General features: G+C 50.0%; 11 protein-coding genes across 11 annotated transcripts; 7 read left to right on the forward strand and 4 right to left on the reverse strand.

The window, feature by feature from the left end:
- Nucleotides 1–1,996: 1,996 nt before the first annotated feature.
- Nucleotides 1,997–2,848, forward strand: BGZ61DRAFT_353978 (concanavalin A-like lectin/glucanase domain-containing protein; the record flags this gene model as incomplete). The annotated part of the gene is made up of 3 exons (XM_046240571.1): nt 1,997–2,340; nt 2,394–2,746; nt 2,799–2,848. The coding sequence occupies 3 exons, from the start codon at nt 1,997–1,999 to the stop codon at nt 2,846–2,848; spliced, it is 747 nt and encodes a 248-aa protein (XP_046103846.1).
- A 1,130-nt stretch (nt 2,849–3,978) lies between these two features.
- Nucleotides 3,979–4,592, reverse strand: BGZ61DRAFT_546664 (uncharacterized protein; the record flags this gene model as incomplete). Its single annotated transcript, XM_046255341.1, has 1 exon — nt 3,979–4,592. The coding sequence occupies one exon, from the start codon at nt 4,590–4,592 to the stop codon at nt 4,101–4,103; it is 492 nt and encodes a 163-aa protein (XP_046103847.1). The 3' UTR covers nt 3,979–4,100.
- On the reverse strand, nt 4,592–5,013 carry BGZ61DRAFT_453220 (uncharacterized protein). Its single transcript, XM_046246050.1, has one exon. The coding sequence runs from the start codon at nt 4,839–4,841 to the stop codon at nt 4,617–4,619; it is 225 nt and encodes a 74-aa protein (XP_046103848.1). The 5' UTR covers nt 4,842–5,013; the 3' UTR covers nt 4,592–4,616.
- A 1,082-nt stretch (nt 5,014–6,095) lies between these two features.
- BGZ61DRAFT_494537 (putative short chain dehydrogenase/ reductase) lies at nt 6,096–7,027 on the forward strand (the record flags this gene model as incomplete). Its single annotated transcript, XM_046250773.1, has 2 exons — nt 6,096–6,682; nt 6,748–7,027. The coding sequence occupies 2 exons, from the start codon at nt 6,096–6,098 to the stop codon at nt 7,025–7,027; spliced, it is 867 nt and encodes a 288-aa protein (XP_046103849.1).
- A 427-nt stretch (nt 7,028–7,454) lies between these two features.
- BGZ61DRAFT_518521 (uncharacterized protein) lies at nt 7,455–9,153 on the reverse strand (the record flags this gene model as incomplete). Its single annotated transcript, XM_046252365.1, has 3 exons — nt 8,778–9,153; nt 8,592–8,702; nt 7,455–8,335 (listed from the first exon to the last, which is right to left on the reverse strand). The coding sequence occupies exons 1-3, from the start codon at nt 9,076–9,078 to the stop codon at nt 7,455–7,457; spliced, it is 1,293 nt and encodes a 430-aa protein (XP_046103850.1). The 5' UTR covers nt 9,079–9,153.
- A 1,671-nt stretch (nt 9,154–10,824) lies between these two features.
- BGZ61DRAFT_478770 (uncharacterized protein) lies at nt 10,825–11,881 on the forward strand (the record flags this gene model as incomplete). The annotated part of the gene is made up of 3 exons (XM_046249047.1): nt 10,825–10,836; nt 10,915–11,518; nt 11,571–11,881. 3 exons carry the CDS (start codon nt 10,825–10,827, stop codon nt 11,879–11,881), a joined length of 927 nt encoding a protein of 308 aa, XP_046103851.1.
- Nucleotides 11,882–13,734: 1,853 nt separating this feature from the next.
- On the forward strand, nt 13,735–14,725 carry BGZ61DRAFT_315063 (GPR1/FUN34/yaaH family-domain-containing protein; the record flags this gene model as incomplete). The annotated part of the gene is made up of 5 exons (XM_046238858.1): nt 13,735–13,861; nt 13,922–14,012; nt 14,081–14,145; nt 14,200–14,466; nt 14,520–14,725. Coding segments are annotated over 5 exons (756 nt in total), but the record flags the coding sequence as incomplete, so codon positions are not given.
- A 479-nt stretch (nt 14,726–15,204) lies between these two features.
- On the forward strand, nt 15,205–16,814 carry BGZ61DRAFT_453226 (uncharacterized protein). The gene has a single exon (XM_046246051.1). The coding sequence runs from the start codon at nt 15,296–15,298 to the stop codon at nt 16,697–16,699; it is 1,404 nt and encodes a 467-aa protein (XP_046103853.1). The 5' UTR covers nt 15,205–15,295; the 3' UTR covers nt 16,700–16,814.
- A 113-nt stretch (nt 16,815–16,927) lies between these two features.
- Nucleotides 16,928–17,968, reverse strand: BGZ61DRAFT_533228 (class II aldolase/adducin domain protein; the record flags this gene model as incomplete). Its single annotated transcript, XM_046253974.1, has 3 exons — nt 16,928–17,451; nt 17,516–17,611; nt 17,731–17,968. 3 exons carry the CDS (start codon nt 17,966–17,968, stop codon nt 16,928–16,930), a joined length of 858 nt encoding a protein of 285 aa, XP_046103854.1.
- Nucleotides 17,969–20,971: 3,003 nt separating this feature from the next.
- On the forward strand, nt 20,972–22,467 carry BGZ61DRAFT_353868 (uncharacterized protein; the record flags this gene model as incomplete). The annotated part of the gene is made up of 3 exons (XM_046240560.1): nt 20,972–21,170; nt 21,253–21,635; nt 21,691–22,467. The coding sequence occupies 3 exons, from the start codon at nt 20,972–20,974 to the stop codon at nt 22,465–22,467; spliced, it is 1,359 nt and encodes a 452-aa protein (XP_046103855.1).
- Nucleotides 22,468–23,054: 587 nt separating this feature from the next.
- On the forward strand, nt 23,055–25,738 carry BGZ61DRAFT_453228 (uncharacterized protein). The gene is made up of 4 exons (XM_046246052.1): nt 23,055–23,656; nt 23,708–23,735; nt 23,789–24,268; nt 24,313–25,738. Exons 1-4 carry the CDS (start codon nt 23,190–23,192, stop codon nt 25,549–25,551), a joined length of 2,214 nt encoding a protein of 737 aa, XP_046103856.1. The 5' UTR covers nt 23,055–23,189; the 3' UTR covers nt 25,552–25,738.
- Nucleotides 25,739–25,978: the final 240 nt, after the last annotated feature.

The following is a 25,978-nucleotide window of genomic DNA, read 5'->3' on the forward strand; positions in this document are numbered from 1 at the left end:
GCTCTTGTGGAGTGTTTTGTTAAAGCCATGACAGGGTGCAGGACGCAAGCCCAAAGTTGGGTGTTTCCCCCTCCGGATGGACTCACAATAGCAACTTCTTCACAAACATAACCTCTAACAAAGATCAATGAGCTGGGATCGCTGCATTAAAGACAACAAGCAACACGACCGTGCCTCGTTGAATTGAAAATCAGATCTTACTTTGCCCTTTATTGAAAACTTACGATGTGTTCAAATCGATCCTCAGTTCGTGGCTATTCACGGCCTCGAGCTACGTAAGAGCTTTCCTTTCTGCATCTCAAAGAGCAGGGAAGGTAAACTAACATGGAGGAAAACCATAAATGGGTTCCTATTTCCCTCTTTATGTCTAAATTTATCCCCGGTTAGCGGACGTGCAATTAAATTAACGGTGACGGAGACGGCCACTCCCAGAGACATGGATCTCGATGACGCGGCCTAATTCGCTACATAGAATTCAGTCATTGAATTAAATATTAGCAACTAGACCCGGAGATCTATCGCCTCCGTTAAGAGGACGGCGAGTATGTGCGTTGAACATCAGACTATCTGATTACCAACAACACTTTTTCAAAGTGAGTAGGCATTTTCTATTTAACCAAGCCACTGAACGCTTTGCACTCTGGTGAAATAGGATCCCGACATCTACGTGGGGCATGACGATCCGCCTATTCCTAGGCTGCCAAGGAAGTCGGATCCCACTTCCGAGAATAGTGTAGGGGGCATCCTAGCATCGTAGACGTACCTACGGGTTTGCTTCCAGGAGCCCCTTTGTTCGTCACCGGCAGGCGGTATATCTCTCCCGTGGGGAAACACCTGCGGGCGGTCTCGTTATCAACACCTCGTATATGCCCGGCTCGTACTGCTCGGTTCGGGAATTTACACCGCTCACCGCAAGTAAGACCAATTTTCGGATCCGTTAACCTTCCGGCCGGAGCGGTGGCGACCGGATCGTGTCGGCGAGACCGAACTGTTAAACCACGATACGAAGGCGTGCGGGCCGTTCTAAACCGGGCCCCGGGGAGGTTGGGGGAAGGGAATTGCCATGAACGAGCTGATGCTTATGCTGGCGCAAGTTTTCTTCGTCATGGACGTTGAGACGCTCACTGCCGATCGAGATCATTCCAGTCGAGGAAGCCGATGATGCACCTGGCTCTAGGCGTCATGGAGCATCCCATCCGGGACTATGTCGCGGCGCAGAGAGATAGGCCGTACTTGCGGTCTCGCCGAAGACTTTAACTGATTTAGCTCACGCAGCTGGATCCATTTGCCTGTAGTTTATGAGTTAGTGTCGTGGATACATCGTGGTGGAACCGTGAGGTGAAAGCTGCGATGCCATGGAATTGGTGGAAATTCCAATTATTGAATGCGTAACTTTGGGATTGCATCTTGTCGTATTCGAAATAGGTCAAAGAGAATCTCTAAATTCATATTTGGCATGATAGAAGGTTCAATATTTGGGCACCGGACCGAAACCAGTGGCGAATTGCTAGTTAATAAACTAATCAGAATCAAGAGCCGAAACATACTATCTAAGCTAGCGGAGACAAGACCCGGACGGGCTGGGATGGCCGGGCCCTTTTCTGTACGAGGCGGAAAATTAACATACCCCTACCTATTGGTGGAACATCCCAGTTGATCCCACATGGGGCCATGGATCGGGGACGTCGGCACGATTCTCAGCGGCTGCTAATCCACAATCGACATCGTCCCAACTCCCGTTTCAGGTCGCAGCGGTTATAGGCCAGCTAGTTAAGGCCGTTCGGAAAGCCAAACCCCGAGGGTTAGAGCTAAATTTCTCCTTTGGGGTTGGAGGCCGTAATGACAGGAGTTGATGATAGGAGTACTATCGGGAATGCCGCGGTCGCTGACTGCCGCAATTGACGATATAAGGCTTTCGGTCGTCCGCCAAGGGCTTCTAGTCTGCATCCATCCATCCATTCTCAGTTTACCGCATCCTCTTCCAACTCTCCTCACCATGAAGTCCATCTCCTACCTCGTGTCGGCTCTGCTGGCCACTGTCGCCGTCGCCTCTCCCACTCCCGAGCTCGAGGAGCGCGCCACTACCTGGTGCGGTGCCTTTGGCAGCGTGACCACCAACGGAAAGACTGTCTACCACAACAACTGGGGCAGCGGAGATGCTACTTCTGGATCTCAATGCACCACCTTCACCGGTGTCTCGAGCAACTCGTTCGTCTGGTCCACCTCTTGGACCTGGGTTGGAGGCCCCGGCAAGGTCAAGTCCTACTCCAACGTCGCCCTGGAGAAGACCAATAAGCCGCTTTCGGCCATTAGCTCCATTCCTTCCACCTGGACCTGGAGGTATGCAAACCCACATCTATATACAACATTGTCGCAAACTAACCCCATTCAAGATACACCGGAACCAACATGATCTCTGATGTGTCCTACGACCTGTGGCTCGCCCCGTCTGTTGGTGCCAACAACAAGTACGAGATCATGATCTGGCTCGGCGCTTATGGCGGCGCGCTTCCCATCTCTTCCACCGGAACTACCCCTCTTGCTACTCCTACCATTCTCGGCACCAAGTGGAAGCTCTTCAAGGGTCCCAACGGCGACACCACTGTCTTCTCCTTCGTTGCCCCCAGCAACATGGGCAACTTCAGTGGTGATCTCAACAAGTTCTTCCAGTACCTGACCGCCAGCCAAGGCGTCCCCACCAGCTCGGTCATCACCAGCCTCCAGGCCGGCACTGAGCCCTTCGAGGGTAAGTTGCGAATTGATATACCCTCAAAATGTCTGATCTAACATATTCACAGGCTCCAACTGTGTCTTCACGACCTCTGCCTACACCATCTCTGTCAACTAAATGATGGGGATTTGGATTATTGAGGAGCTACTAGTTGGCCGACCATTGTTGTAAACCCCCTTTCACTGTATTTATTGTATTTCGCTATATATAGACATTGCATGCACCGGTTCTGTTGCAGCTTTCAGAGTAAAAACAAATGTGAGTTCTTATCGATAAAATCAACTTGTCTAGCTTGTGAAGGAGATATGTGAGCTACGAAATCCTTGTTGACAGTCAGCTCGGCGTGTAGAATACTATTATTCGCATATACGCATACGTCTATTGCTACTTCCTCATCTCACCATACGCCTAAATCCGACTGACATATATTTTCTCATTGAATTAGGTTCAACATGGAATATTGGAAAGTAATTCTTACTAGTCATCTCCTTTATGGATATTTGCAAAGGGGCATCATTGGCAATTTCTTTATGATAGTCGGCGGTCTCGTTGTTGTAGTCAGTCTCATGTCGAGTTACTATCTGCTTGTTTTCGAATGGTCATGTCTATGATAAACCAATATGCCATGGTGCGGGGTCTGTATGGAAGAGTAGTACGGTGAAGTGTATCCCACTGTTCAAATCCCGGACTTTCTAGGTCAATACTGAGAGATTGGTAGCAGGGGAAGTCAGACTTTGGTTACAAAATAGGGCGCCGAAGTAGTGGGTGGGACTTGCGGTGTGGGTTTTGATATCGTCGACTCCACTGCTCCCTGAAAATTGACATGGACCCTTGACGACCCGACCAACCGAAATCTAAATAAATTCTACATTTTAAGATTATAATTATAGGCTTAATTTAGGTCAGTGCATTTAGGCTGTAGGGTGGACTAAGATTTTGGTTATGAAGGCTTTTTCAAAACTCGTTTCCAAGCACTAAAGCAGCCCCGAAATGTAGAACTGCTGGTTTTATTTATTTATTCAGTATACGCTATTTTACCTATATCTAGGCCTATAAAACCCCTGCTTACTAAATCAGAGAGGAAAAAACCTGAAAGCTATTTCTAGCTACAGGATGAAAACCTCGCTGCGGCTTCGCTCTGCTACCCCTAGGGGCTGCTTGTTGTCATCGGGTCTGTACTAGTAATCTCGTCACCAGCCTTGTCCAGGTTCGCACGTGTGCGAGTCGCCCTCCTAGAACTACTGGTTCTTTAACGTCGTATCGTTTTCGCGCCTGAGTTCATCGATGAAAATAATACCACCATGGTCATCGGATCTTGTGAGGGTGATATGGCTGTCGCTATCTCCCTTGGGGTAGGCCTGGCACCAGGCTAGTCGATTGGTATCCACGTTGTAGCTTCGTAGGATACTGTTTGAAGACTTGTTGAGTCGAGACCCCTTCTTTGGAGGGAATTCTCTGCGCTATTGACAGTGTATGTCGTTCTCATATCGGCATAGGGTGCGAGAGGCGCGTTGTCGGGGCTGGCTAAAAAGCTGCGGCTGCCCTGTGCTAATGACATTGACGTTGTCCCGTAGGTCGGTTCGCCGCGCAAGGGGGTAGAATTTGACTGGGTCGTCCAGGTGGGCGGATATCCCGTCACAAAGGCTCTGGTGGAATGATAACAGGTCTGAAATATCCTGAGGGCCTTGTTCTCCAAAGCAGATTGCCTTGGCAAAGAAGCTTCGCCGCTGGAAGGGTGGTCGTCCACCATGAGGCGGAGCCATAGACGATAAATGTAGCGCCCAATCCTATCATCTCGGATATCGGTAGATAGGCCTTTGGTCTCAAAATATACCATGATCTCCTTGTTGAGGTACTCCATCACATCACCGCCTCGAGCGAATGCTCATCGAGGAAGCCGTCGCTCATTAAATCTTGTCATCCGCCCCATTCGACGCCATCCAAGCCTGCAAGGCTCTACTGAGCGGAGGGAAAGAGCTGTTATTTCGTAAAACATGTTTTGTAATTCTCCTCGTATCAAAAACGTCATCTGCCCAGATAGCGGCTCTGGGGTTGGTGAGTTCAGATATCTCCGATTGTAAAAAGGGTGCTCCTGTCTGGTCCGGGACATCCTCTCTATTATAGCAAGGGCCAGTTACTAGATAGGGAGAGATCGCAGAGAATGGTGGGAGGTGGATTTCGATGGCATTTCGGGAATCGGGCTCCAAGCCAGTCTCTCGGCACAGAGTGCAACAATAGATTGACAATCTTGGGCGGCCCGGGAGGCTTGGGATTGAGAAGAGATAGGATAATGTTTTGCGTTTCCAGGTCTCTGGGGGAAATCGTGCTTTCTTTTATGTGGCGAGGACCCTGAGAATGCAATAAACCTAGTTCCACCCCCAGTTTACCTTGTCGGAGCCAAGATACGGTATTCTCCAAAAAGTGAAATGAAGTTCAATATTTAAGTTTTTCTTTTCAGCGTTACTCATTATCGCGAGATATATCACCGTGACACAAACAGTAGAGGCATATTTAGTACTGCAATTAGCACTAGAAGAAATAGTAACTTAGACAGTGGGCTGTTGGCTTGTTTGTTGACTTTTATTTCTGGAATCAAGTGCTCCGTGATAATTACATAATTGAGGGACATTGAAAAATCCGTTTGTAGCTCCTTGATTGATGCATTTGTTTATGCTAGTTATGTTAACGCACCGATCAAAATGTTATGCACAATGTGTGCAGGTGAATGTACTATCGTCCCTCTGCCGATGTGCGAAATCCCCCTCCCATCCTCAGTTCCAGGGTAGGCCGATTCTTACGGGCTCCGAGTGCTACGCTATGCTCAATTAGGATAGTACTCTCTGATTGGTTGAATGTCTGCCGAAGCGGGACTTGTGATGATAGTGTCATGAACGTGTCACGACAGGCATTCTGATGGCGGCTAGGATACGCCTCCTAGACCGTAAAGCTACCCCACCCCTCTCCCCGTCTTCAAGTAAGTTGCTCTGCTGTTTAGTGCCCGATTTGGAAACCGATCTCCCATTGGCTGGTGACCGATCATGCCCTTAGCTGGCCGACTCTCAACGCATCATGTTTGCATTGGAGATTGAAAATGCGCGAGGGGCTTGCCCAGTCCTCTCTTCCGGATTTAGCAAAAACCAAACTGTAATTAACGCCGTTGAATCCGTAAATGCCGATCACTTGAACTCACTGTGTGTCTTGATGTGATATATAACTGACATGCCATTCGCTTTATGAGCAAGCCTCAAGCAACTACTCTTCTCCTCATTATTCTACTAAGCACCGCTTTAAAACACGACACGGTTTACGTACAACTAGACACTTTTTCACACCTCTAAATTGTCCCTCCCCAAACATATCAGTCATGGCTGCTTATATTGCTACCCAACGCCACGATCTTCCGCTCTACGCCACGACGGAGATCTGCTCGGGCGGGACGTATATCGTGACTGGTGCCAACGTCGGCCTTGGATTCGAGGCCTCCAAGCACCTTGTGGCACTTGGTGCCGCCAAGGTTATCATGGCCGTCCGGAACATCAGTGCCGGAGAAGCCGCCAAGGCCAAGATCGAGGAGGCCACCGGAACGACTGGTGTTGCTGAGGTCTGGGTCCTCGACCTGGCAAGTTATGATTCCGTCAAAGCATTTGCCAAGAAGGCAGAGACGGAGCTCGAGCGTATCGACGCCCTAATTGAGAATGCAGCGGTCGCGATGGCTGGGAGTGCTCTGCCCGAAGGTCACCTTGCGCCGATTACTGTCAATGTGCTTAGCACCTTGCTTCTCGGAGTCTTGCTGTTACCCAAGATGAGCGAGATCGCTCGTAAGTTCAACATCGAACCTAAACTTGCCTTCGTCTCAAGCACGGTTGGGTTCGATGCCAAGGAGGATTGGGATAACGTCAAAGACGATCCGTTGCGAAAGATCAGTGCGGACGAAACCTTGGCTATGAAAATGTATGTAACCCCTAAAAGAGCCAGAGTTACACCCTTTGGGACTGGACTAACGCCCCTTGATCTAGATATCCGCTTTCCAAACTCATGGAGTCTTTTGCAATCCGCCAGCTCGCAGCCATCAACCCTGTGGCTCGCACAGGAGTCGTTATCAATTTCATCTGCCCTGGCCTTTGCAAGACCGAACTGAGCCGGGATATGCCACAAGCTGTGCGCGAGAAGTTCGACCCTCAGCTTGCACAGCATGGACGGACGGCCGAAGATGGCAGTCGCACGCTCTTGGCAGGCGCTGTCGCTGGCAAGGAAAGCCATGGACGCTTGATGGATTCCTGCGAAATCGACGAGTAAGTTGACGAATTTCCTTTCACCCCAGATCATTGCTCCTTGATGCTGACGCTGATGTGATGCAGGAGCAAAATACCTGAGTGGGTAACAAACGAGGACGGGAAAGAGTCGCAGCAGCGTCTTTGGGATGTTATCGCCAAGGAACTGGAGTCTGCTGAGCCTGGCTGCATAAAAAAGATGCTGGATGTTTAGTGGTTTCTAGCCCTTGGAGGAAGAAGTTGTTCAGGACGCGGCTTTTTGCATGTGGCATATCAAGTGAGAAAGTATTATTATATTATGTTATGCAAAAAGGGTCTTGAATCTCGCCTCCTTGTATAATTACGTTTGTGCCTGTCCCATCATGCGATATTCGAGTTTGTTATATTCCGTTCTACTATTCCTTCGATATCTGAACTGCCTGGATAGTATCATACCACCTTAATACATGTATTCAGTGCTCTGTAAAAGCAGTTGAATCGTCCCACAAACTTTGGCCGGCTTTGTCGTGCAGATCACCGACCCACGGGAATGTTGCAAGTGTTCGTCGTGCATCTTCCCAACTTTGCAGTGCGAGGGCCTCCACTGCGACCTTCACTTTTGGAATCAGCCAGGAATCATCTGTTTGCGTAAATATCGTATATCTCCCAATAAACAACAGCCAAAGCAGCACTTCTTGATCCTCTCGTTGCGCCGTAAAGTCATGCTGAGCTGCTGACCAAGATAACGTGGATATCCGAGGGTACCGGATCGTCTTCCTGTCAAGACCTCGCAAGAACGTCACCAGGAATGACGCTAAACCGAATTGAATTGGCGCGTGCAAATGGCTGGGGAATCGAAGTTGGTCCAGAGAGCTGGCGGAAACAAGGCGATACCCAAGCACTATTAGAAATTCATGAAGTTCATCCCCGCTCATCTTTGGTCGACGGCCAACGCTTGCGTCGTTGAGACCCCATGCAAACTTTCTGATATCGACAAAAAGCTCCCATAGGTCGGTACCCAACTGTGTAGACAAGCGAAGGTCAATGCTGCTTACAGCATCTTGAATTTTCTCCCCGCTCCAGTTTCCATCATGTCCAAACAACGCGTGGCTACATCGTCGGACGTCCTCGACGGTAAATAGGGTCTCCGACCCCAATTGCAGGGAGCATTCCAAATCAACTCTTTGACAAGAATTAGCATCCAGATTCAGCGAATCACCGCGTTGTGGACATTTCACCTCAGTATCATTGTAGTCAGGCCAGGTTCCGTTTGTGCGAGCTGGGATAATCCTCCCCGCAACTCCGTCATCTACCGAAGCCCTTTGACGTGAATGAGACCTCGACGAAACTGACCCTGTTGACGCTCATACAGTACCATTGCTACTATAGCCGCGATGGTCTGATTAGAGACTGCGTCGCTCCCGGAAAGTCTTTCATTGATCAGGCGTAACGCCTGTGACATGTGGCGCATCGCCTCAGTATTCTTTTCCTGGGTTGTAACTGACATGTTGATAGCTGGGATCGCAGCAGCCACAGCGCAATGGAAGACTTTGGTATTGGTAAGAGATTCGGAAAGATGTGTGGATTGAGATGTGAGGAGACAAACATACAAGCTTCGTCAAGCAACATGTATCGAACCCACATTGAAACGCCTCCACTCGGAAATGAAATGGCGTTGCTCAGCTCCGGCGCATATCTTGGTCCCCTCAACAAGTCAAGTACTATGAAGAACGTGAGTATTAGTGACGATAACTCGTGGTAAATATTGTATCTTTGTGAGAGATGACCAAACATACCTTTTCGTGCCAGCCGTGTGGACCCAGGAGCTAGTTTTACTGGAAAGGACAAACCATCTCCGACCGGGCGGACAATTTCAACGCCTACATCTTCGTTCGATTGCGCCTCAGACGCTTCCGATGCCGTGTCTGAGATGCTAAAGAGGCTAGTAGCGGCGGCGACTCTGGGTTTCAACTCTTTCTTCTTGGATACAGGCACGAGCACCTTGCCGGCAGTCCGACCCTTGCCCGCGTGGCTGCGGATTTGCTTCCTGGTGGCACAGCTAAAGGCGGTATTGTTGTCAACGAATTGAAATGACATATTCGCAGTAGTACAGTCACATTTGATGGGTAGTCGTATCTCGTCTGCTCTTGGTTGTGTTCTGTAACATGTCAGACTCGCTCCAGAGGGGTTGGCATGTCGGATTGTTGGATGATTCCGGGGTTACCGGCGATATCGGCTTCAATAGAGTGGATACATTCACTACATCCACCCCGGCGTGCATTCGGACGTAAGCGATTTTCGTCTCAATTTGTAGTGCGTGTCATGACGGCAATGGCAAACTGCCCCGACATTCGGGACTCGTGCTGAAGGTGTGGAATAACTGTGGGATGCTTCATGAACGGGTAGGTCAGTGGCGTCGTATCTTGTGGAAGAAGTTGCGCGCGCCAACTCATTTTCTCCCATTTAGTTCAGAAGATGGATTGGAATGCAAGAGGCTCAACTCACTTGGCAGTACATGCCGTCGGCGGGGCGGAGTACACGGTCGGGTGAAGGATGCTGATGCCATCCTGGCTGTCGTGTAAGTCTCGGAATGTTCGAGAGAGGAGGATCATGGAGCCATCATTAACCTCATCATCAGTGACGACAGTAGAGACAGAGTACAGCAATTACGATTAAAGGTAATGATAGATAGGGTCAGATCTAAAGAATCGGGTTGAAAGTGAATGAAGGCGGTCATCGCGAGACTCACAAAGCACCAACCTTGTCAAGGGAAACGGCTCAGGTCGCCACACAAGTTCCATTTCTCACTCGAGAACCCACAATGTAAGCCTTGAGGCTCGATTTTTGATCCTTGAGTGAAAAGCTGAGTGCTTTTAATTTAGATTTGCCTTCTGGGTCAGGCTGGCTGTTTTGGTATTGTGTGTATCCAGGATCTTCATGCATCTGACTTTAATATTTCTCATCTTCGGAGCCTAAACATCACGGGGGCCCACTGTTGGCATAAGAAAGCAGAACCAACACATGGATTTCATTCCCCTTTTCCTACTCTACATTGCCTATCCCGCATAACCGCCCCTCTTCTCTGCGTCCCATAGTTGGACCTTGATGGAGAGAGGAAGCAATATAGGGAAGGCCCTGGCGACAAAGGTGGTACTCGCTTCATGGCCGCCGCGCGTACGACACAAGGCGCCTTCATGGGGCCGCTCATTTCTTAACGCACCCGATATCCGGTGTGGAGGCCGAGAGCCAACAGGGATAATGAGTGCGGCTTGGAGTACATATGGCGTAGCTGGCAAGGATTGAGACGATGGTAATTGGAGCGATCGAGCGGTGGGGGCTGAGAAATGCCCCGTTCGGCGTTCATTTAAACGGACCCAGAAAGATGCCCGAACCCAGCTTCGCCGTTGTCGTTCTCATCAGGGACCAAAGTCCCAAATTGATGCAGATGCAGGGGCTTTGGGGGCATTTAGGTCCATCCACCAATGAATATCCCAGCTGAAGTGTGATTATATTGAACAGAGTTGTATTCAGCAAGAAAAGGGGAGCTGCGGTTAGAGATTCTGGGCGAATTGGGCTAGCACTTCGTAGTAGATGCGACCGGAGATTTCACCTTGCTGTAGGGCTGAGAGCATGATTGGATACGCCCTTCAGCAGACTCCCCTTGCCGACCATTGCTGCTGGTTTTTGTTTCCAATTTTAACCCTCATTTCGGACGGACTGGGCCGTCGATTGTGATGCCTGATCCGGCAGACAGCTTCACCGTCTCGGTCGTTTAAGATCTCCGGCTTGGCCCATACTTGTCCCACGACAGTTTTCTCCTCGACCGGTCACTGCATGCAGAATATGGCTATCAATGTAAGTTTCCCCATCGTGAATTATGGATGGGCTCCCGTCCGACAACTCTCAAAGAGGCTAATGGCATCGTCTTGACAGTATGACGACGCGCCTGAGGTGGCTCCTTTGTCGGCTGCCCCCGAGGTTTATACCCCTGGGATGCAACAGGCGACTGGCGGACAATCACCAGTATTCAAAGCTGAAAAGTACTCAGGCTACTCGAGTCCGCCAAACTATAACCCGACTCCTGTTTATCCGAACGCATACGGTAGCTATCGAGAACTGCAGCTAGAGGTAAAGGCGGACGCTACTAGCATTCAACCTCTGACGATCGAGCCCGAGAAGAAAGAAAAGAACGAAACGAAAAAGGGTATCTGTGGGTGCTCTCTGCTGGTTCTTGCCCTGTCGGTGATTATTGCTGTGCTCAGTATTGTCGTGATTGGGTTGGCGGCAGGAAATGGAATCGCCTCGAACAACTATAATGATGCGAACTTGAAACTGGAAGCATTGAGCTCCTCCTATTATTCGATTTTAGGAGCAGCCACCACTACCTGTAGCTCTTCTTCCGCTTCATCCGGCCTTTCGTCTACGTCTACGTCCACATCCTCTTCCGCTGCTGCCACTGCAACAGGTTATTCGAACATTACCAATGGCTGCTCAGGTGACGATGAGACGACTACTGGCAAGATGTACACATCGAAATGTATGTTCCATGAAAGTGAACATACCCACAGCTGCTAACAACTCTTATTTAGTCTATGACAAGACCTCTTATACCATGTACTGCCACCGCGACACTCCGAACACGCCACTATTTTCACTCTTCGCTGGGGATTTCAATGGTTGCATGGAGGCCTGTACTGCCTGGAACAGCTACCCGGAAACGAATCGCACCACCTGTGAAGCCGTCAGCTTTATCCCTTACTGGTCCGTTATTGCCAACGCAAAGGCAGGTGGTGCTCCGGGTGATTGCTACCTCAAGCCCGGTCCTCAGAGCAAAGGAGACTTGTCAGAGCCCGATATTGGCGCCGATACCGAATACCATTGTGCTCTGCGGGAAGATTGAGGAACAGTGGAAGGTCGAGGAGGAACGAAGGAGTATTTTTGGAAAGTTGCGCATGAATTGGGGGAGTTGAGAGATGGTTTTAAATTCTACCGCGGTGCGGGGTTTCTGGTCGGTCTACGCATTTAGCTACAAGCTCTAACCTATACCTTTGTGACCGGTCCAGTGAGCTTCATCTTCTACTCCGGCAGAGTATGATCGTCGGTGGTGTTTGGAGCATTTGGCGGCGTAAGCCCATGCCGTTCAGACCAGCGAATCAAGGATCGGTATCGTGAAGGCCTCGGACCTTGGTGACTGAAGTCCGCTCCGCTCCGCTCCCCGAGCTACGATCAAAACGTATTTTTTATTTGTCTAATCAACTTCTCAAACTGCTAGCATGCATTAGTGGAATCCACCAGCTTCCGTCATCTGTGTCTGTCCAGGCGTCATCTCAATAGCTAATGTGTAGCAGATAAGCGGCCATAACGAATGTCTGGGCTTACCTTGGTTTGGAAGGAGGGCAGTTGAGTGGTGATTTTCTCTAGATTCAACCACTAACACCTAACCGAAACCTAATCAGCAGTCCCGAATCGGAGGGCACTCAGCGGGCGGTCCCGGAAGTCCACAGCCTCGGATCTCTATGACCTCTCGGCCCGATCTGCAGGTTCCATAGGTTTACCAAGGTAAAGGAGAAATATTAGCATTATCCTGTCAATGCCCCGGTATTATTCACGTATTGTTATCATGTATGATGCCACCCGGTGAGATGGAGATGGGTTTTGCCACCGATTTGCTCATGGAAGACGTTCGACGTTAAGAGATAAAGGCGAGAATGCTCTGGCTTTGGACGACCTCGTCGTAAGCGGTGTGCTGATGAAGGCCATCTCGGTAGCATCATGCCTACCCAGGCTTCTACAGAATGCGCGAAATGTCTATAGAGTGAGATTTTAATTACGTGTTTCGTCGAAGCGAATCAAGTGAGATAATATCTCCCGACTCACCCACTTGCACTGTATTTCGGTTGCTACGGTCAATGACGCAGGTGGCCACGCCAACCCCATTTCCGACGCAGACGCATAGCAGATTTGAAGAATTCTCACCACAGACCTTGAACGTCTGACGGAATCGTGCTCCTGCGTTACATCTAAGTCTTGGAGGAAAGGCCTACTCTCCCGCCCAAGACTGGAGCCAGCAGACTAAGGGCGTAAGCAGATGTCCACACTCGGAAGCAGAGATCTGCGGTAGAGTAGATTGCTTGAGTTCGCTCCCGGATCCGACACCGCGAGCCGACGAGTCTAATTGCCGTTCCCCAGATCCAGATCCTCGGAGTCCCGCGGCTTCCCCGCATCCTCTGAAACTCAGTCCCACATGGCAATGTCACTAATTCCGCCGGTTATAGCCTCATTAAGTTTGTTTCTCACCCAGCGAGTCAGAGTGTAAGAAAGACCTAATGTGGAGGCGATATTAAAAGTCTATCCATGACGTCCAAGCAATTGATTGGCCGGCTATTTCACTCACCTCAATTTTACTTGATCTTTGGTCATGGTGCATACATGATGTTTAGATATGGCGCTAATCGGCATCAAAGCCGAGCAGCCTGACATCAACTCCGGCTGTACGGCTATCCTATCATCGACTATACGGTTGATTTTGTTTGCTCGTTTGAAACGTATGCAGGAATTTCCAGCCTGATATTGCTAGTATGATCTTTTATCTATAAAGCTCAAGCGTTCCCGCGGCTTACGATTGTGCCTGCGTTATTAACAGTCCCTTCACCAGTCCCTGGTGCTTATTCTCAGGTCCTTACATTAATTTTTCTTCCCAAATTAAATCTTCTCAACATGTCCGACAATGATGAATTTACGCGCAATGAGATCTTGCACAAGATCCAAACTTCAAGCAGCATCCCGATCTCGCCCGAGCTCTTTGAGCAGCTTTACCTTGCCCCGAAGACCGATGTCAAAGGACAACTGCGACAAACATTTGGAAATCCTACCCCCATAGGTTTGTATTGCTTCATCATTTACGTAGATGTACCATCGTTGCTAATTGAATTTCTCAAAGCTTTGGGTGGTCTTTTGCTATGTGCTATGCCACTTTCCATGGTGTTGCTTGGCTGGCAAGGTGCTGGTGGATTCGGCGGCGCTGCGAACGTGTAAGTTAACAATAAAAACTGCAGAAAACAATCGCTCTCGACTAATTTTGGCATTTTTTATCGTGTAGAGGATCGTACTTTTATCTAGGTGGCCTCCTACTCATTCTTGGAGGAATTGGCGAATGGATCTTGGGTAAGATGGATACCAAACTTGCCCATACTGCCAACATACGCTGACAAGAAAAAGGCAACACGTTTCCTGCAACCGTATTTTCCATATTTGGTGGGTTTTGGTTGTCCTTTGGTGCTACCATTGTCCCTGGGTATGGCGCATATGGCCTTTACTCTGTGAACGGTACAAGCGACCCTGCACAGGGCCTTCAGGAGCCGGCTTTCTTTGCCACGTTTGCCTTTCTTCTCCTTGCCATGGCTCTCATCTGCTTTTTCTTTGCCATTGCGAGCATTCGCACCAATGTCGCCCTTCTTGGAATCCTTGTGCTTCTGGTGCCGGCTTGTAAGTGATCCCTATTCCAGCGTTAAAGTAGGGGCGACACTAAAAATTCATAGTTGCCTGTCAGTCAGCCTGGTTCTTCGCCATTTCCCACCACAGCCCGTCCGCCTCAACCTACCAGCACGTTGGGGCTGGGCTGTTCTTAGCGGTGTCATTGTTGGGCTGGTACATTTTTCTCTCGCTTATCCTCCTATCTGTTGACTTCCCCTACACCCTTCCGCTTGGAGACTTGTCAACTGTCATCCCTGGTCGCACTGACCGAATGAGGAAGGTGAAGACTGGCGAAATCGCTAGTGTGTGATGAATGGCCAGGGGAGGACGAAAGAGGAGACGCTTTAGGAGGATGTGATTGCTAGTGTCTTAGCGCGCGACAGACAACGTTAATGAAAAGCCTATGGTTTTGGGTTAAATTGACAAAGCATCCTTATTCGTGATCTGCTGCTGTTTGTCCGAAACCCGATCAAACCCGATTTTGTAACTCAATCCTTAAAATCCTGTTCAGTGCGCGAGTAAATACTGTACATGTCGGCTACGCTGTTGGTCGGACTGCATATTTCCAACCAGGCAACAAGCGGCGGCGCAGGGCGTCTCAATGGAACGATTCGACATCACACTAGCTGGCTAAGGAAAGGTGAACTGTTGCACTGCCACGGGTCTCGAACGAGGCACAATTGACCATATCACCAACAACACTCAGCTCAACCAGCACAGCCCGATTCTTCCCCGCCTTGGCTCTATATAGGACGGTCACCGCGTTGCCGTTTCGCAGATAATTAAATACTCATTCTTTCACAACCAAGTCGTTCGACGCTGCCCACATTCTACATCCATCATGCCGTTGACTAGCGTTCACTCAACTCCCATGTTGGGCATCCGCCTAGAGGGCGGTCAGACTGAATTCGCGCCAGGTGACACGGTCACTGGGTGCGTCTACCGGCAAGCTCAGATCGTCAGCCCCGATGCTTCCATCATCCTCCGTCTACATGGACGAACGAAGTCCAGGATTCACTTCAGTCGCGGAGATCTTGGGGTTGAAACGTATCGTGGGCGGTTCAACTTGATCAACACCGCCGACCACACGCAAACGCTCTTTCAAGGGCCCCTTCATCTCCCAGATGGAAGCGACGAGCAGGTCTGGCCCTTCACCATCACCCTCCCGAAGTACGTGGACCACACAACCTTGGGCAAAGTTCCAGAATTGTGTAGCTGGTTGCCCTACACCGGTGGAGACGTCGCAACCCGTCCCCTGCCATCCACCTTCCATCAACAGCATAGTGGATTCAGAGCGACAATAGAGGGCTTTGTCGAATACTTCCTCCGAGCTGAATTGAACGTTGCGGGACAAGGTTCATCAGATGTCAAGGAAGCGGTGCTACCTTTGAACGTCAGAACCTTGGACCCTAATGCTCCAATCGCGGACTTCAAACTGATGCCATTCCGCTCCCCTCGCACTCTCTCCTCTTTTCGCCTGATACCGGGAAATGAGGACGTCGAACTGTCGTTTTCTCAGAAAACGAAGCGCCTTTTCGGGTCCAAAAAGGTGCCTACCATCAAGTTCAATGTCGAGGTCGATTTCCCGACTGTTATTCAGCTGGAGAACCCGAATCACATCCCATTTCTCGTCAGATTGATCCCGGACTGGGAGAAATCTAGTGCGGTTCTCAAGGGTGTTGAACAAAAGGTCAGGCTTCGACAGTTTACGATGTCGATTATGGCTCAGACTGAAGTGATGTGCGAGGGGACTTCTGCTCCTCACTGCGCAGACGACAGAGGGGAATTGGACCTGAATATTCCACCCGCCCTGGCCGGTATTGCGAGCGAAATATACATTCCATGTTCGGATAAAGCGCCGCCAGTCGACATTGGGAAGATGATTAACCTACGTGTTGGTGGTCAAGGTCGCCTGGGACAGGTGGGACCAGAGATTTCGCGTGGAAAGCTGTATCCTACCTTCAAGACGTACAACATCCTGCACACCCACAAGCTAAACTGGCAGATCCGTGTGGAAATAGCCAAAGAGGATTTCATCATCACTGGGTCGGCAAAGGTTACACTCTTGACCCCGAGCGATGAGGGGCAGTCTCAAAAGACGTCTGCACCGGACCCAGCGCTTCAAACATCAGAGTCGTGGATGGAGCCGCCAGCGGAGGAGCAAGCGCCCCCAAGTTTTACACAGGTTCAAGCGGAAGATACCATTCTGAAGGAATATGGAAACGGTGACAGCAAGAAGATGTGAGGCTGGGTCGGCGTATTCTCGGCCTGAAGGCACTTTTTCATTTGTGAGATGATTTCGTGTTTGTTCATACCCAGACTAGCTTGCATTAATTACAAAACTTCTACAATTTTACCAAGCTCACATAATTCCTAGACATCTTTACAGTGAGTTCAGTTGCAAATTCCAGTGTTGTAAATATGGACGTCCTCATTCGTCTTGGCGCAGACTTTGCCGCCATCACACAAAGACCTACAGTGCTTTTAAACCCTTACCCAGTAGCGTTCTCTCTCCGAACTCTCGCTCTGCGACTTGGAAGAGTGGCAATCCCTGGAAATACCCATTTCCCGTTGTTCCAACAGCCTCCCAAGTAGATTGAGCCTCCTCTTCACCAATAGTCACGAGCGGCTGCCCCGAGCCGGCAGCGCTCGCATCGGCGAGTAACTGTATCTGACAACATCGCTCAAACAACACAAACCATGCAACAGTGGCTTCAATAGTAGGCCCCAGAGTCATGATTCCGTGATTTCCAAGTATCGCTGCCTTCCTATTCCCCAACGCCGCAGCAATCGCCTTGCCTTCAGCGGGGGCCAGAACGAGGCCAGCAAAATTGGACCACAGAATATGGTCTTTCCAGAAGACACAAAAGTCTTGGGTTATCATTTGCAGCGACCGCCCCGTGGCACTGAAGGCTCGTCCATAAGTGCTGTGTGAATGGGCCGCACATAGCACGTCTGGGCGTGCCTTGTGGATCTCGGCATGGATGGCGTAGGCGGCTGGAGAGGAGTTATTGACAGTGCAAAAGGATGCCAATGAAATAGTGAATGGGATTGAGCATACCATAGTTTAACCTCCTGTTCTTGCCACCATCGACGACTTTGCCGTCATGATCCACACGAATGAGGTCTTCGTCTCGAATGAGCGAGAAATGCATACCTACGCCCATTTGTTAATCTGATATGGATTCGCAACATTATGAAGGGTGTGTTTTCTTGTTCGGCAATAACTGAGCACATTCCCATGATCTGCAACCCTATCAAGGACTAGCCACATACCAAAAGGATTTACCCAAAAGCTGTTGCAATCGACCGGATCTCTGACAGTGATATGCCCAGCAACACCTTCCGCGAGCCCAAAGTTGGAAAACACGCGAAAGGCAAGAGCAAGGCGATGCTTGAGGTATTTGCGCTCTTCGTAGGGGTCGTCGAACTTGGGCGCTTGCTCGGCTTCATCGTCCACAATGGCTAGGCGGGGGTCCCCGCTTGCATATGTTTTAGTTGTTGTTGAGGACATCTTTTTGGGCACAACTGCTTTGTATTGAATAGCGGGGATGTGTGTTCTAAGGTAATTTCTAGAGTGTCAGTGTTGTCAAGAAGAATGAAGATGAGCGTGGATATGGAGTCGCATTATACTACCTTTTTATGTCGAAGCTACCGTCTGAGTTGGGATCATTATGGCTCTATTGGCGGTATTCGGAAAGGGTTTCCGAGCTTGGTTGCCAGCATTCTCAAGAAGTCGTAGCAACTTGCTCCGACCTACTCTTTCTCATCCTCTCTATTCCGACTGGCGTTTCCGACCAACCATCATTGGACCGGGCTTATGCATACTCAATCACACCCTCATACCGTCCGATAGCCACAAAACTTCGGTAAATTTGGTCAATTGTTGTGGTCATCTACCGTCCAAAGGCGTTCCCACATTGCCGAGGATATTGGTGATGCGGGGAAATGGTAGGACGCGGCAAAGGCAATCGCGTGTGCGATGTTAGTCAACCCTGCAGAAGGGCTTTGCCATCATTCCGCTCTAATACCCAGATTCCGCATCCCTTCGATAAGCGAGTCACACTCTAGTGAATTTAATGCCGTATCAGGCCGAAACAAGCCGGTCCCGCGTCCTACACATTTCGTTGAACACGATTAGAGGTGCGTGCAGTTCATCTGCTATGGAGCGGTTCGATGGAAAACTGATATCATCAATAATAATCTGAGTTTGCTTGCCATTATGAGAAGCCAGACAATCCATATTTTCTATGAAGAGGAAGCGGCTTGTTCACAACAGTACCGGAATATATGCTTTATAAAAGCCAGGGCAAAGATAATATGTCACTGGTAATTAATCGTCCAGAGCCGCAACTTACCCTACACCCATGACGGTTTTCTCCCATAATTCCCTTCAGAGACAATAGCATACAATGGAGTTGAATAGCTTCGGGCATAGGAAACTGTTATCAATTGGGGAAAATGGTGTATTTTGGGCTCGATGGAGGAGAAACAAGCATAAAAACTCGATAAAACATCATTGCCTTCTCATTTTCTCCAGCTAGGCAATCTTCCTCGGCGCCGTAGCCGTGTCATGAAAGTTTGGCTGAGATTCCTTGTTAAAGCAGTTTCAAGAAAATAGATTCCATCCTGATGCATTCTTGTAGAGAGCCCGAATCCCCCAAAAGTAAATAATCGTTGTAGCACCCAGACACAGCGCGTATTGTATGATAAAAGGGCTGAGCTCCTTGAACTTGTAGGTTGGGGCTCCTTCAAGTGCTTCGACATCGTTCTCGTTTGTCCATTGCGGCTGACCGCTTGGATTTAGCGAGATGGCTGAGATAACCACGTCACGAAGATAGCGTTCAAGATTGTAGGGAGTGATGTTAAACCGAGCATTCCAGCGGTCCTCAAGACCCATGTATGGGCTACCCACGACTGATGTACCGTTACCCCATATCGAGTTGACATGTTGCCAGAGACAAGGAGCATTGCAGTGTCCGATATTCGGCGATTCGCAGGTGTCGTGTGTAGGTATGTTATTTTTCCTACATCAAAGACAAATCCAAGCTCTGCGATGAGGAAAATGGGCTCAACCTATGCCATGGAAAGTCCACATTGAGAGACACGGCTACAAGGCAGCTATCTCTTACGATGTCCCGATCTAAATTAAGGACCTCTGTTAAATGGTGGCATTGTATGCTGTGATTGGTGACGTGTGGATCAATCCTCATCTCAGCTTGCCTGATTTTCAACTTTAGACTGGAAAAAGGTTCAATATTCGCTTCCTCTCCTTGTCATTCCCAATAAACTCATGCATCGGGCCTGGGAGGAACGTGCTTGCATACCCGTGATGCTATGATGACAGGATCACGGAATTAGTGGAAGGCCGCCCAATCGACTGCCCTAAGGGCTGTTTCATCATGTAATAAATCAAGAATAGCGAGGGATCCCTGTTTCACTGCCCCAAAGTCCCACAAGGATCTGGGGGGGCATTGCAAATGCCAAGACGCTAATATGTCTGGTGAATTTTACAATCACCAGTCTCCCCACTGTATCATGGGCCACCGTCACTTTGTCGAATACGTAGTACAGATCGAGCCCTACGGGGTATTGCGGACATGCGGTGAAATTCATTTGAAAAATGAACGGCGGTTACAAGCGCCTGAGATATGTTATTGTATGGGATCCTTGAGGGTTAGGCTGTTTGACATGCTTGAAGCCGACTGACCGTCGCTTCCTATCCCCCCAGGTGTCTCTCCTGTCCCATCTCATGTCAGCATTGCGGCTGAGAGTAGGCACACTTCTTAATCAGGTTTGCGCCAAGCGATGGCCGCAACTGAGTGTGTCGAAAACTTGATTCAAAGTTGATCAACGGCCAAATTCCTGTGGGGCAAGGTGACATGGAGGGATTCTTGATGTCACATAAAACAGACTACGGAGCATTCTTGGCGCTTCCCAGCGGCTATGCCCTCCCCGTGCGAGCCGCCTTGGCACTGGCTTTGGGGGCTGGATTTATACTGACAGGGAAGCAAAAGGCAGCGAACGATCTTGCCGAGTCCTTATTAATCCTGTGGAGTTCATAATCCTCCCGATCCTTAATCCTGCCGAATCCTTCTGCACCCCCACAGAAGATCCTTAAAGCTAAGCTTACCGTGATTCTTTGCTTAATGTGTATTAGTGCAGCCTATCCTATGTAATAGTCAGTAGGGAATTCCATCCTTCGTGGACTGATCGTCATAGACACTTCAAAATTCATCTCGCCAAACTAAGGTAGGAAAATATCCACATCACGAGCCTACACTACCAGGCATCACCATTATGGCCTCCTTACGGGCCGACAGGCCGGAGTAGTACATATAAAGAGTCCTGTCTCTGCTTCCTGTGTCTGAGCTTTTGCTGAACATCCGCATCAATCCTCTTCGCCTTCTTGAAGACGAAACGACTCAAGCTCTTAGCGCCGGAGACCTAATCCTTGGGATCTCGTCTTTAATCTACCTTATATTAACCGCCCTGCTTCCAAAGACCTCAGCTAACGATGAGGCCCACCACTGCTCTTCTAGCCTTTGCTGCTTCGTCAAGCGCATCGCCGCTTTTTAGCAAGCGACAAGATGTCTTGGACAGCAAGGAGACACTCTGCAAGGGTTGGGATCTCCGAACCCCAGAAGGTGCTGACGACCTTTGGGAAAGGACGGCGGCGGGTGTTTCTCTTGAGCTCTTCATCAAGGGCCAGTGGGGTAAGTATTACTCTTCAACCCATCTGCGTAAACCACCAAGAGACCACCAAGAAATGGATTGCTGACCGTCCGAACCACACAGAGCATGAGAACTCGTGGGTTAAGAACATGGAGGACCAAGTCCAGGGCGGCACATCAGGCAAGTCTGGTGCCGCCGGCTGCGCCGCCCTCGGCAACGACTGCAACCCCATGAACGGCATGAGTTGCGAAGATCAGTTCGACAAGTTCGGAACCTACCCGCTGGCCAAGAACTCGTACTGGATCTTCCAGGCCGTCAAGGGCCTGCACGAAAAGTTCAAGGAGCTCAGTCGCCAACTCACCCAAGAGACTCTCATCAACGGGTTGAGGATCCCACAGATGGTGACGGACTTTGATGGGTCTGAAGGCGAGCCGGGTAATGTCCTGGGCTGGCTGGCTGCTGCCTCTACCATTGGTAACGCCGTCGGAGGTCTCGTTCCGGGAGCTGTACGTTACCCTTATTTTTCTTCATTTCAGTGGCGGCTAACACAACTGGTATCAGGGTGGCGGTATCGCAGCGGGCTTCGGTATCCTAGGTGGTATCTTCTCCGGTCTCGCCGGCCAGGGTCAGGATGAGATCGACCAAGGTTCCATCTCAAGCGCCCTCGCCAACGCCTTCGACCAGGCTACCACTGCCCTGGAGAATACCCTCCGGATCGCCACAGGCGGCGGCACCAGCCAGGATGAGTACAATTCTCTGCCCGCCCCCAAGTGGGACACGTATGAGACCAAGATTGCCAAGTTCTTCAACGGTGGCTGGTTCCTCGTCGACGATGACGAAGAGGCCGTCCGCGTTGCAATCGCGTCCATCAGCAACAACATCCAGAAGAAGGTGGCCAACGACGTCATGAAGGCTGCCAGGCTGCACCTCGTCGCCGACAAGCGCGACGGCTATCTCTCGCGCGAGGACTGCGGCTATGCCCCTGGCCGCCAGTGGCTGGAGCTGAAGGCTGGCGAAGAGTACTGCTTCTACATCATGAGAAACAACCCGAACAACAATCGCATCAACGACTGGGTCGAGGTGGAAGCAGACATCTACGACAAGATGGCCTCGTACGGGCTCGGCGATCGTGAGCCGTACTACCGCGCCAACATTGACTGTGCGCTCAACGGCGGCGATAACGATGATATTGACCTGGGCAGCATGGTCTGGGGCCAAGTGCCGACGTGCTACTTCACGCTACCAACTGTCTTTATTGAGAAGGACAACGATGTCGGCTGCGGGAGCCCCTTTGACGATCCGAACTGCAACTACCTCAAAGCTACACCGGTATCGTAAGTGCTCGGCATTATGAGCACATGTGTGTGGCTTTGATCGGATATGTGTATTTTTTCTTCTTCTTCTTTGCGGTGGTAGAACACTTTATTATTACGTCTGAACGTCGGGGGTAGCCAAGCCGTGATGAGCCCGTCGGTTGAATTGATATATGTGTTAAACACGTTTCTTTATTAAACAAATGATTGATAAAGATCCCTTCTGTATTGTAATTGTGATAACCGTTGCTCCGTTCCATCATTGACCGATACTCACTGAATGTTTCGTTTCATCCAGCAGCTGTGTGGAGCGACTTGTGGGCCACGCGATAGCTCATCTGCCTCAGAACAAAGAGCCACTGATTGTAGATCGAATTCATGCTATAATGTGATCACTTGACAAGATATATCCGACCCATATTGTCGCCTTATCCTACTTTAAAAAAAGAACATCGCTCTGGCTTTGTGCTGCCATGGTCCGGACATGATGCAATTGACAACTTGGCCGTCAGACGCTAAAAAGTCCCAATTTGGGTAGATCAGCATCACCTGATCGGACATTAGAAAAGGCCGCAAGGCTTCAGTGCGTGTCTGGCGTTCTATTGGGTCGCATCATGACCAGGCATCAGCCGCTTGGCTACAATCCGAGCAGACTGCAGTTTTCCAGTCGCATACGAATACTCCTTTTCTCAGCAGAGGGCATCACGGCCAGTCTAGTCTTGGCATTCTATTACCCGTTCAGAAGCCATGTCAACGGCTCTGCCGACGCGGGAGAAGACGACGCCAGGAACTTCCTCCGCCACGCCTTCGACCACATCTCCAGCTGCTCCTCCGCTGCTCTCCCCATCGACCAAACACAAGCGCGTGCTTGCATGTGTGCTTTGCCACCAGCGCAAGGTCAAGTGTGAGCGCAAGTTTCCCTGCTCCAACTGCGTTAGGTCCGGTGCGCAATGTGTGCCCACAACCGTGATCCCACGTCCGCGAAGACGGCGGTTTCCTGAGAGAGTGCTCTTGGAGCGTCTACGTCATTATGAAGACCTGCTGCGTCAGAACAATGTCAGCTTCGAGCCCCTTCACAAGGACTGGTCTGGAGCAAAGGCATTTCCCAACTTGGAACCCAACGGCGATTCAGACGATGAGCAGCCGTCAACCACGGGTGCAGATTCATCGTCTCTGTCGCCAACTGCCCAGCCCGACACACCACATGAGGCCAGGTACGTATCCCGACGAAGTCTAGAATAAGTTGACTAACTACGGTACGATAGGGACTTTTGGCATGCCATAAAACAAGGGGTAGGCACGCCACCGTTATATGTAATTGAAGCTCTACTCACAACTTGCAATAGTTTCTTGAACCGAAAAATCAATCAGACTCCTCTAATGAGGACACCAAAGAGGGCGTGGCCATAGAGGCATGGGATGCTCTATTTGACAACACTGACCATCTTCTACTCGGCTCTCGAAAAACATCCGTTGATCTCTCCGCCCTGCAACCCGAACCTGTACACATATTTAGGCTATGGCAAACGTACCTTGACAATGTCAACCCGCTCCTCAAAGTCACCCACACCCCCAGTTTGCAACCGCGAATAATCCAGGCGATGGGTAACATGGCAGATATCAGTCCTTCTCTCGAGGCGTTGATGTTCAGCATTTATTGCATGTCCATTAACACCATCCCCGCAGAAGAATGTCAAGCCCTCTTTGGCTCTCCAAAGGGAGATCTTGTCATGAGATACCAATTCGGCGCACAGCAAGCCCTCGCAAACTGTGGCTATTTGCGGACCAGTGATCGCATCTGTTTGACTGCGCTATACCTTTATTTGGTATGTTTATCTGATATTCTCCGGACGTTTACTTACCAGACCAGGTCTCTGTCAGCTCCAGCACAAACCCTCGATCACTGTCCTCCATACTTGGCGTTGCGGTTCGCATTGCGCGACGTATGGGGATCCACAACGAAATGGACAATGCAAAGTGCACTCCTCTCGAGGCCGAAATGCGTCGAAGACTCTGGTGGTCACTCATCGTTTTCGATTCACGAATCGGCGAACTTGCAGATCACAAAAGCACGGGTATCTCCCCCATCTGGGACTGCCGACTTCCTCTGAACGCCAACGAATCGGAACTTCGACCAGAGATGAAGGAGCTTCCACCTGCTGAGCTGAAATGCACCGAGGCGCTGTTTGTCGTCGTCCGCAGTGAGATGTCTGATTTCCTCCGACATACCTCATTTTATCTCGACTTTTCTAGTCCGGCGTTGAAACCACTGGCCAAAAATGCCCAACGCGAGCCCATACCAGAAGGGAGCGAGCTGGATACCCTTGAACAAACTATTGAGAACAAGTATTTCAAGCACTCTGACCCTGAGATACCACTTCACTACATCACCATCTGGGCATCGCGAGCGAACCTTGCCAAATGGCGAATTGTGGAGTACTATTGGAGATATTCCGGGTCTTCTGAGAAGCCGACCGAAGCCGACATCGACTGTGTCATTGAGCATGCATTTACTATGCTCGAGAGCGACACGAAACTCATGTCCTCGCCGCTCACCAAGGGATATCATTGGCTTCTGGAGAAATACTTTCCACTTCCTGCATACATGCACATCGCTCGAGATCTCAGACGTCGACCCGTCAGCAAACATGCCGCGCGAGCGTGGGAGATAATGAGTGACAGCTTTGAGGCTCGATTCGTTTACTTCAACAGAACACATGCTCCTCTCTTCAAATTCTTCAACAGAATCATTCTCAAAGTCTGGGAAGCTCGTGAAGTCGAGTTGACACGACTGGGAGAACCGATAACGCCACCAAGGATTATTTTGCGCATTAGAAGCATGATCTCGCAAATCATGCAAGATGAACAAGAGGCCAACTCTGTACAGCCTGAAGGTATTATTGAAATGGCCATCAACGATCTTTCGATGGCAATGCCGATGGGGCTTGACACCAGCAACTTCTCATATGCCATGGATTGGCAAAACACCTACGGAGGAGCTGGGACGGGGACGTATCCTCCCGGGACTGGACAAAGCTCGTCTGGTGCTGATATGAACCAGTTTGACTGGGCTACGATGATCTGGGGATTGGGCGATCAAAGGGGATGAACAGAATCACGCAACCTCAATATTAGGGCGATTCCCACATGGACGGGCTGTACAAAGGCAGAAGTACTCGGCCCATGGGATTGGGCCCGTAAATGCGTCGCATTGCAGACGCTGTATTTTAGTGGTAGACTCCCCTCTGTGGTAATACAATCTCACCTTATTATCCACGTATGCGCTCTGATCTGAGGCTCTTGAACAATGCAGAGAAGCCGGCTAAAACAACTGACGGCCTTCTGCCGATCTAAATATTCTGTAAGCTTGCGGGGAACAGCCGGCAACGGAAGAGACGGCACCAAAAGGACCAGGGAGTGTGGGGTTGAGCTCCCTGATTTGGTCACGACTCAGCTCACCCCACAGAGCGAGATTGTCCGATAACAAAAGTACCGTCGTGATACCATGTAAACGGTCGGACGGCGGCTGATAAGAG

The sequence above is a fragment of the Ilyonectria robusta genome (genome assembly GCF_021365365.1).
Source record: "Ilyonectria robusta strain PMI_751 chromosome Unknown BGZ61scaffold_11, whole genome shotgun sequence".
Lineage (NCBI taxonomy): Eukaryota > Fungi > Ascomycota > Sordariomycetes > Hypocreales > Nectriaceae > Ilyonectria > Ilyonectria robusta.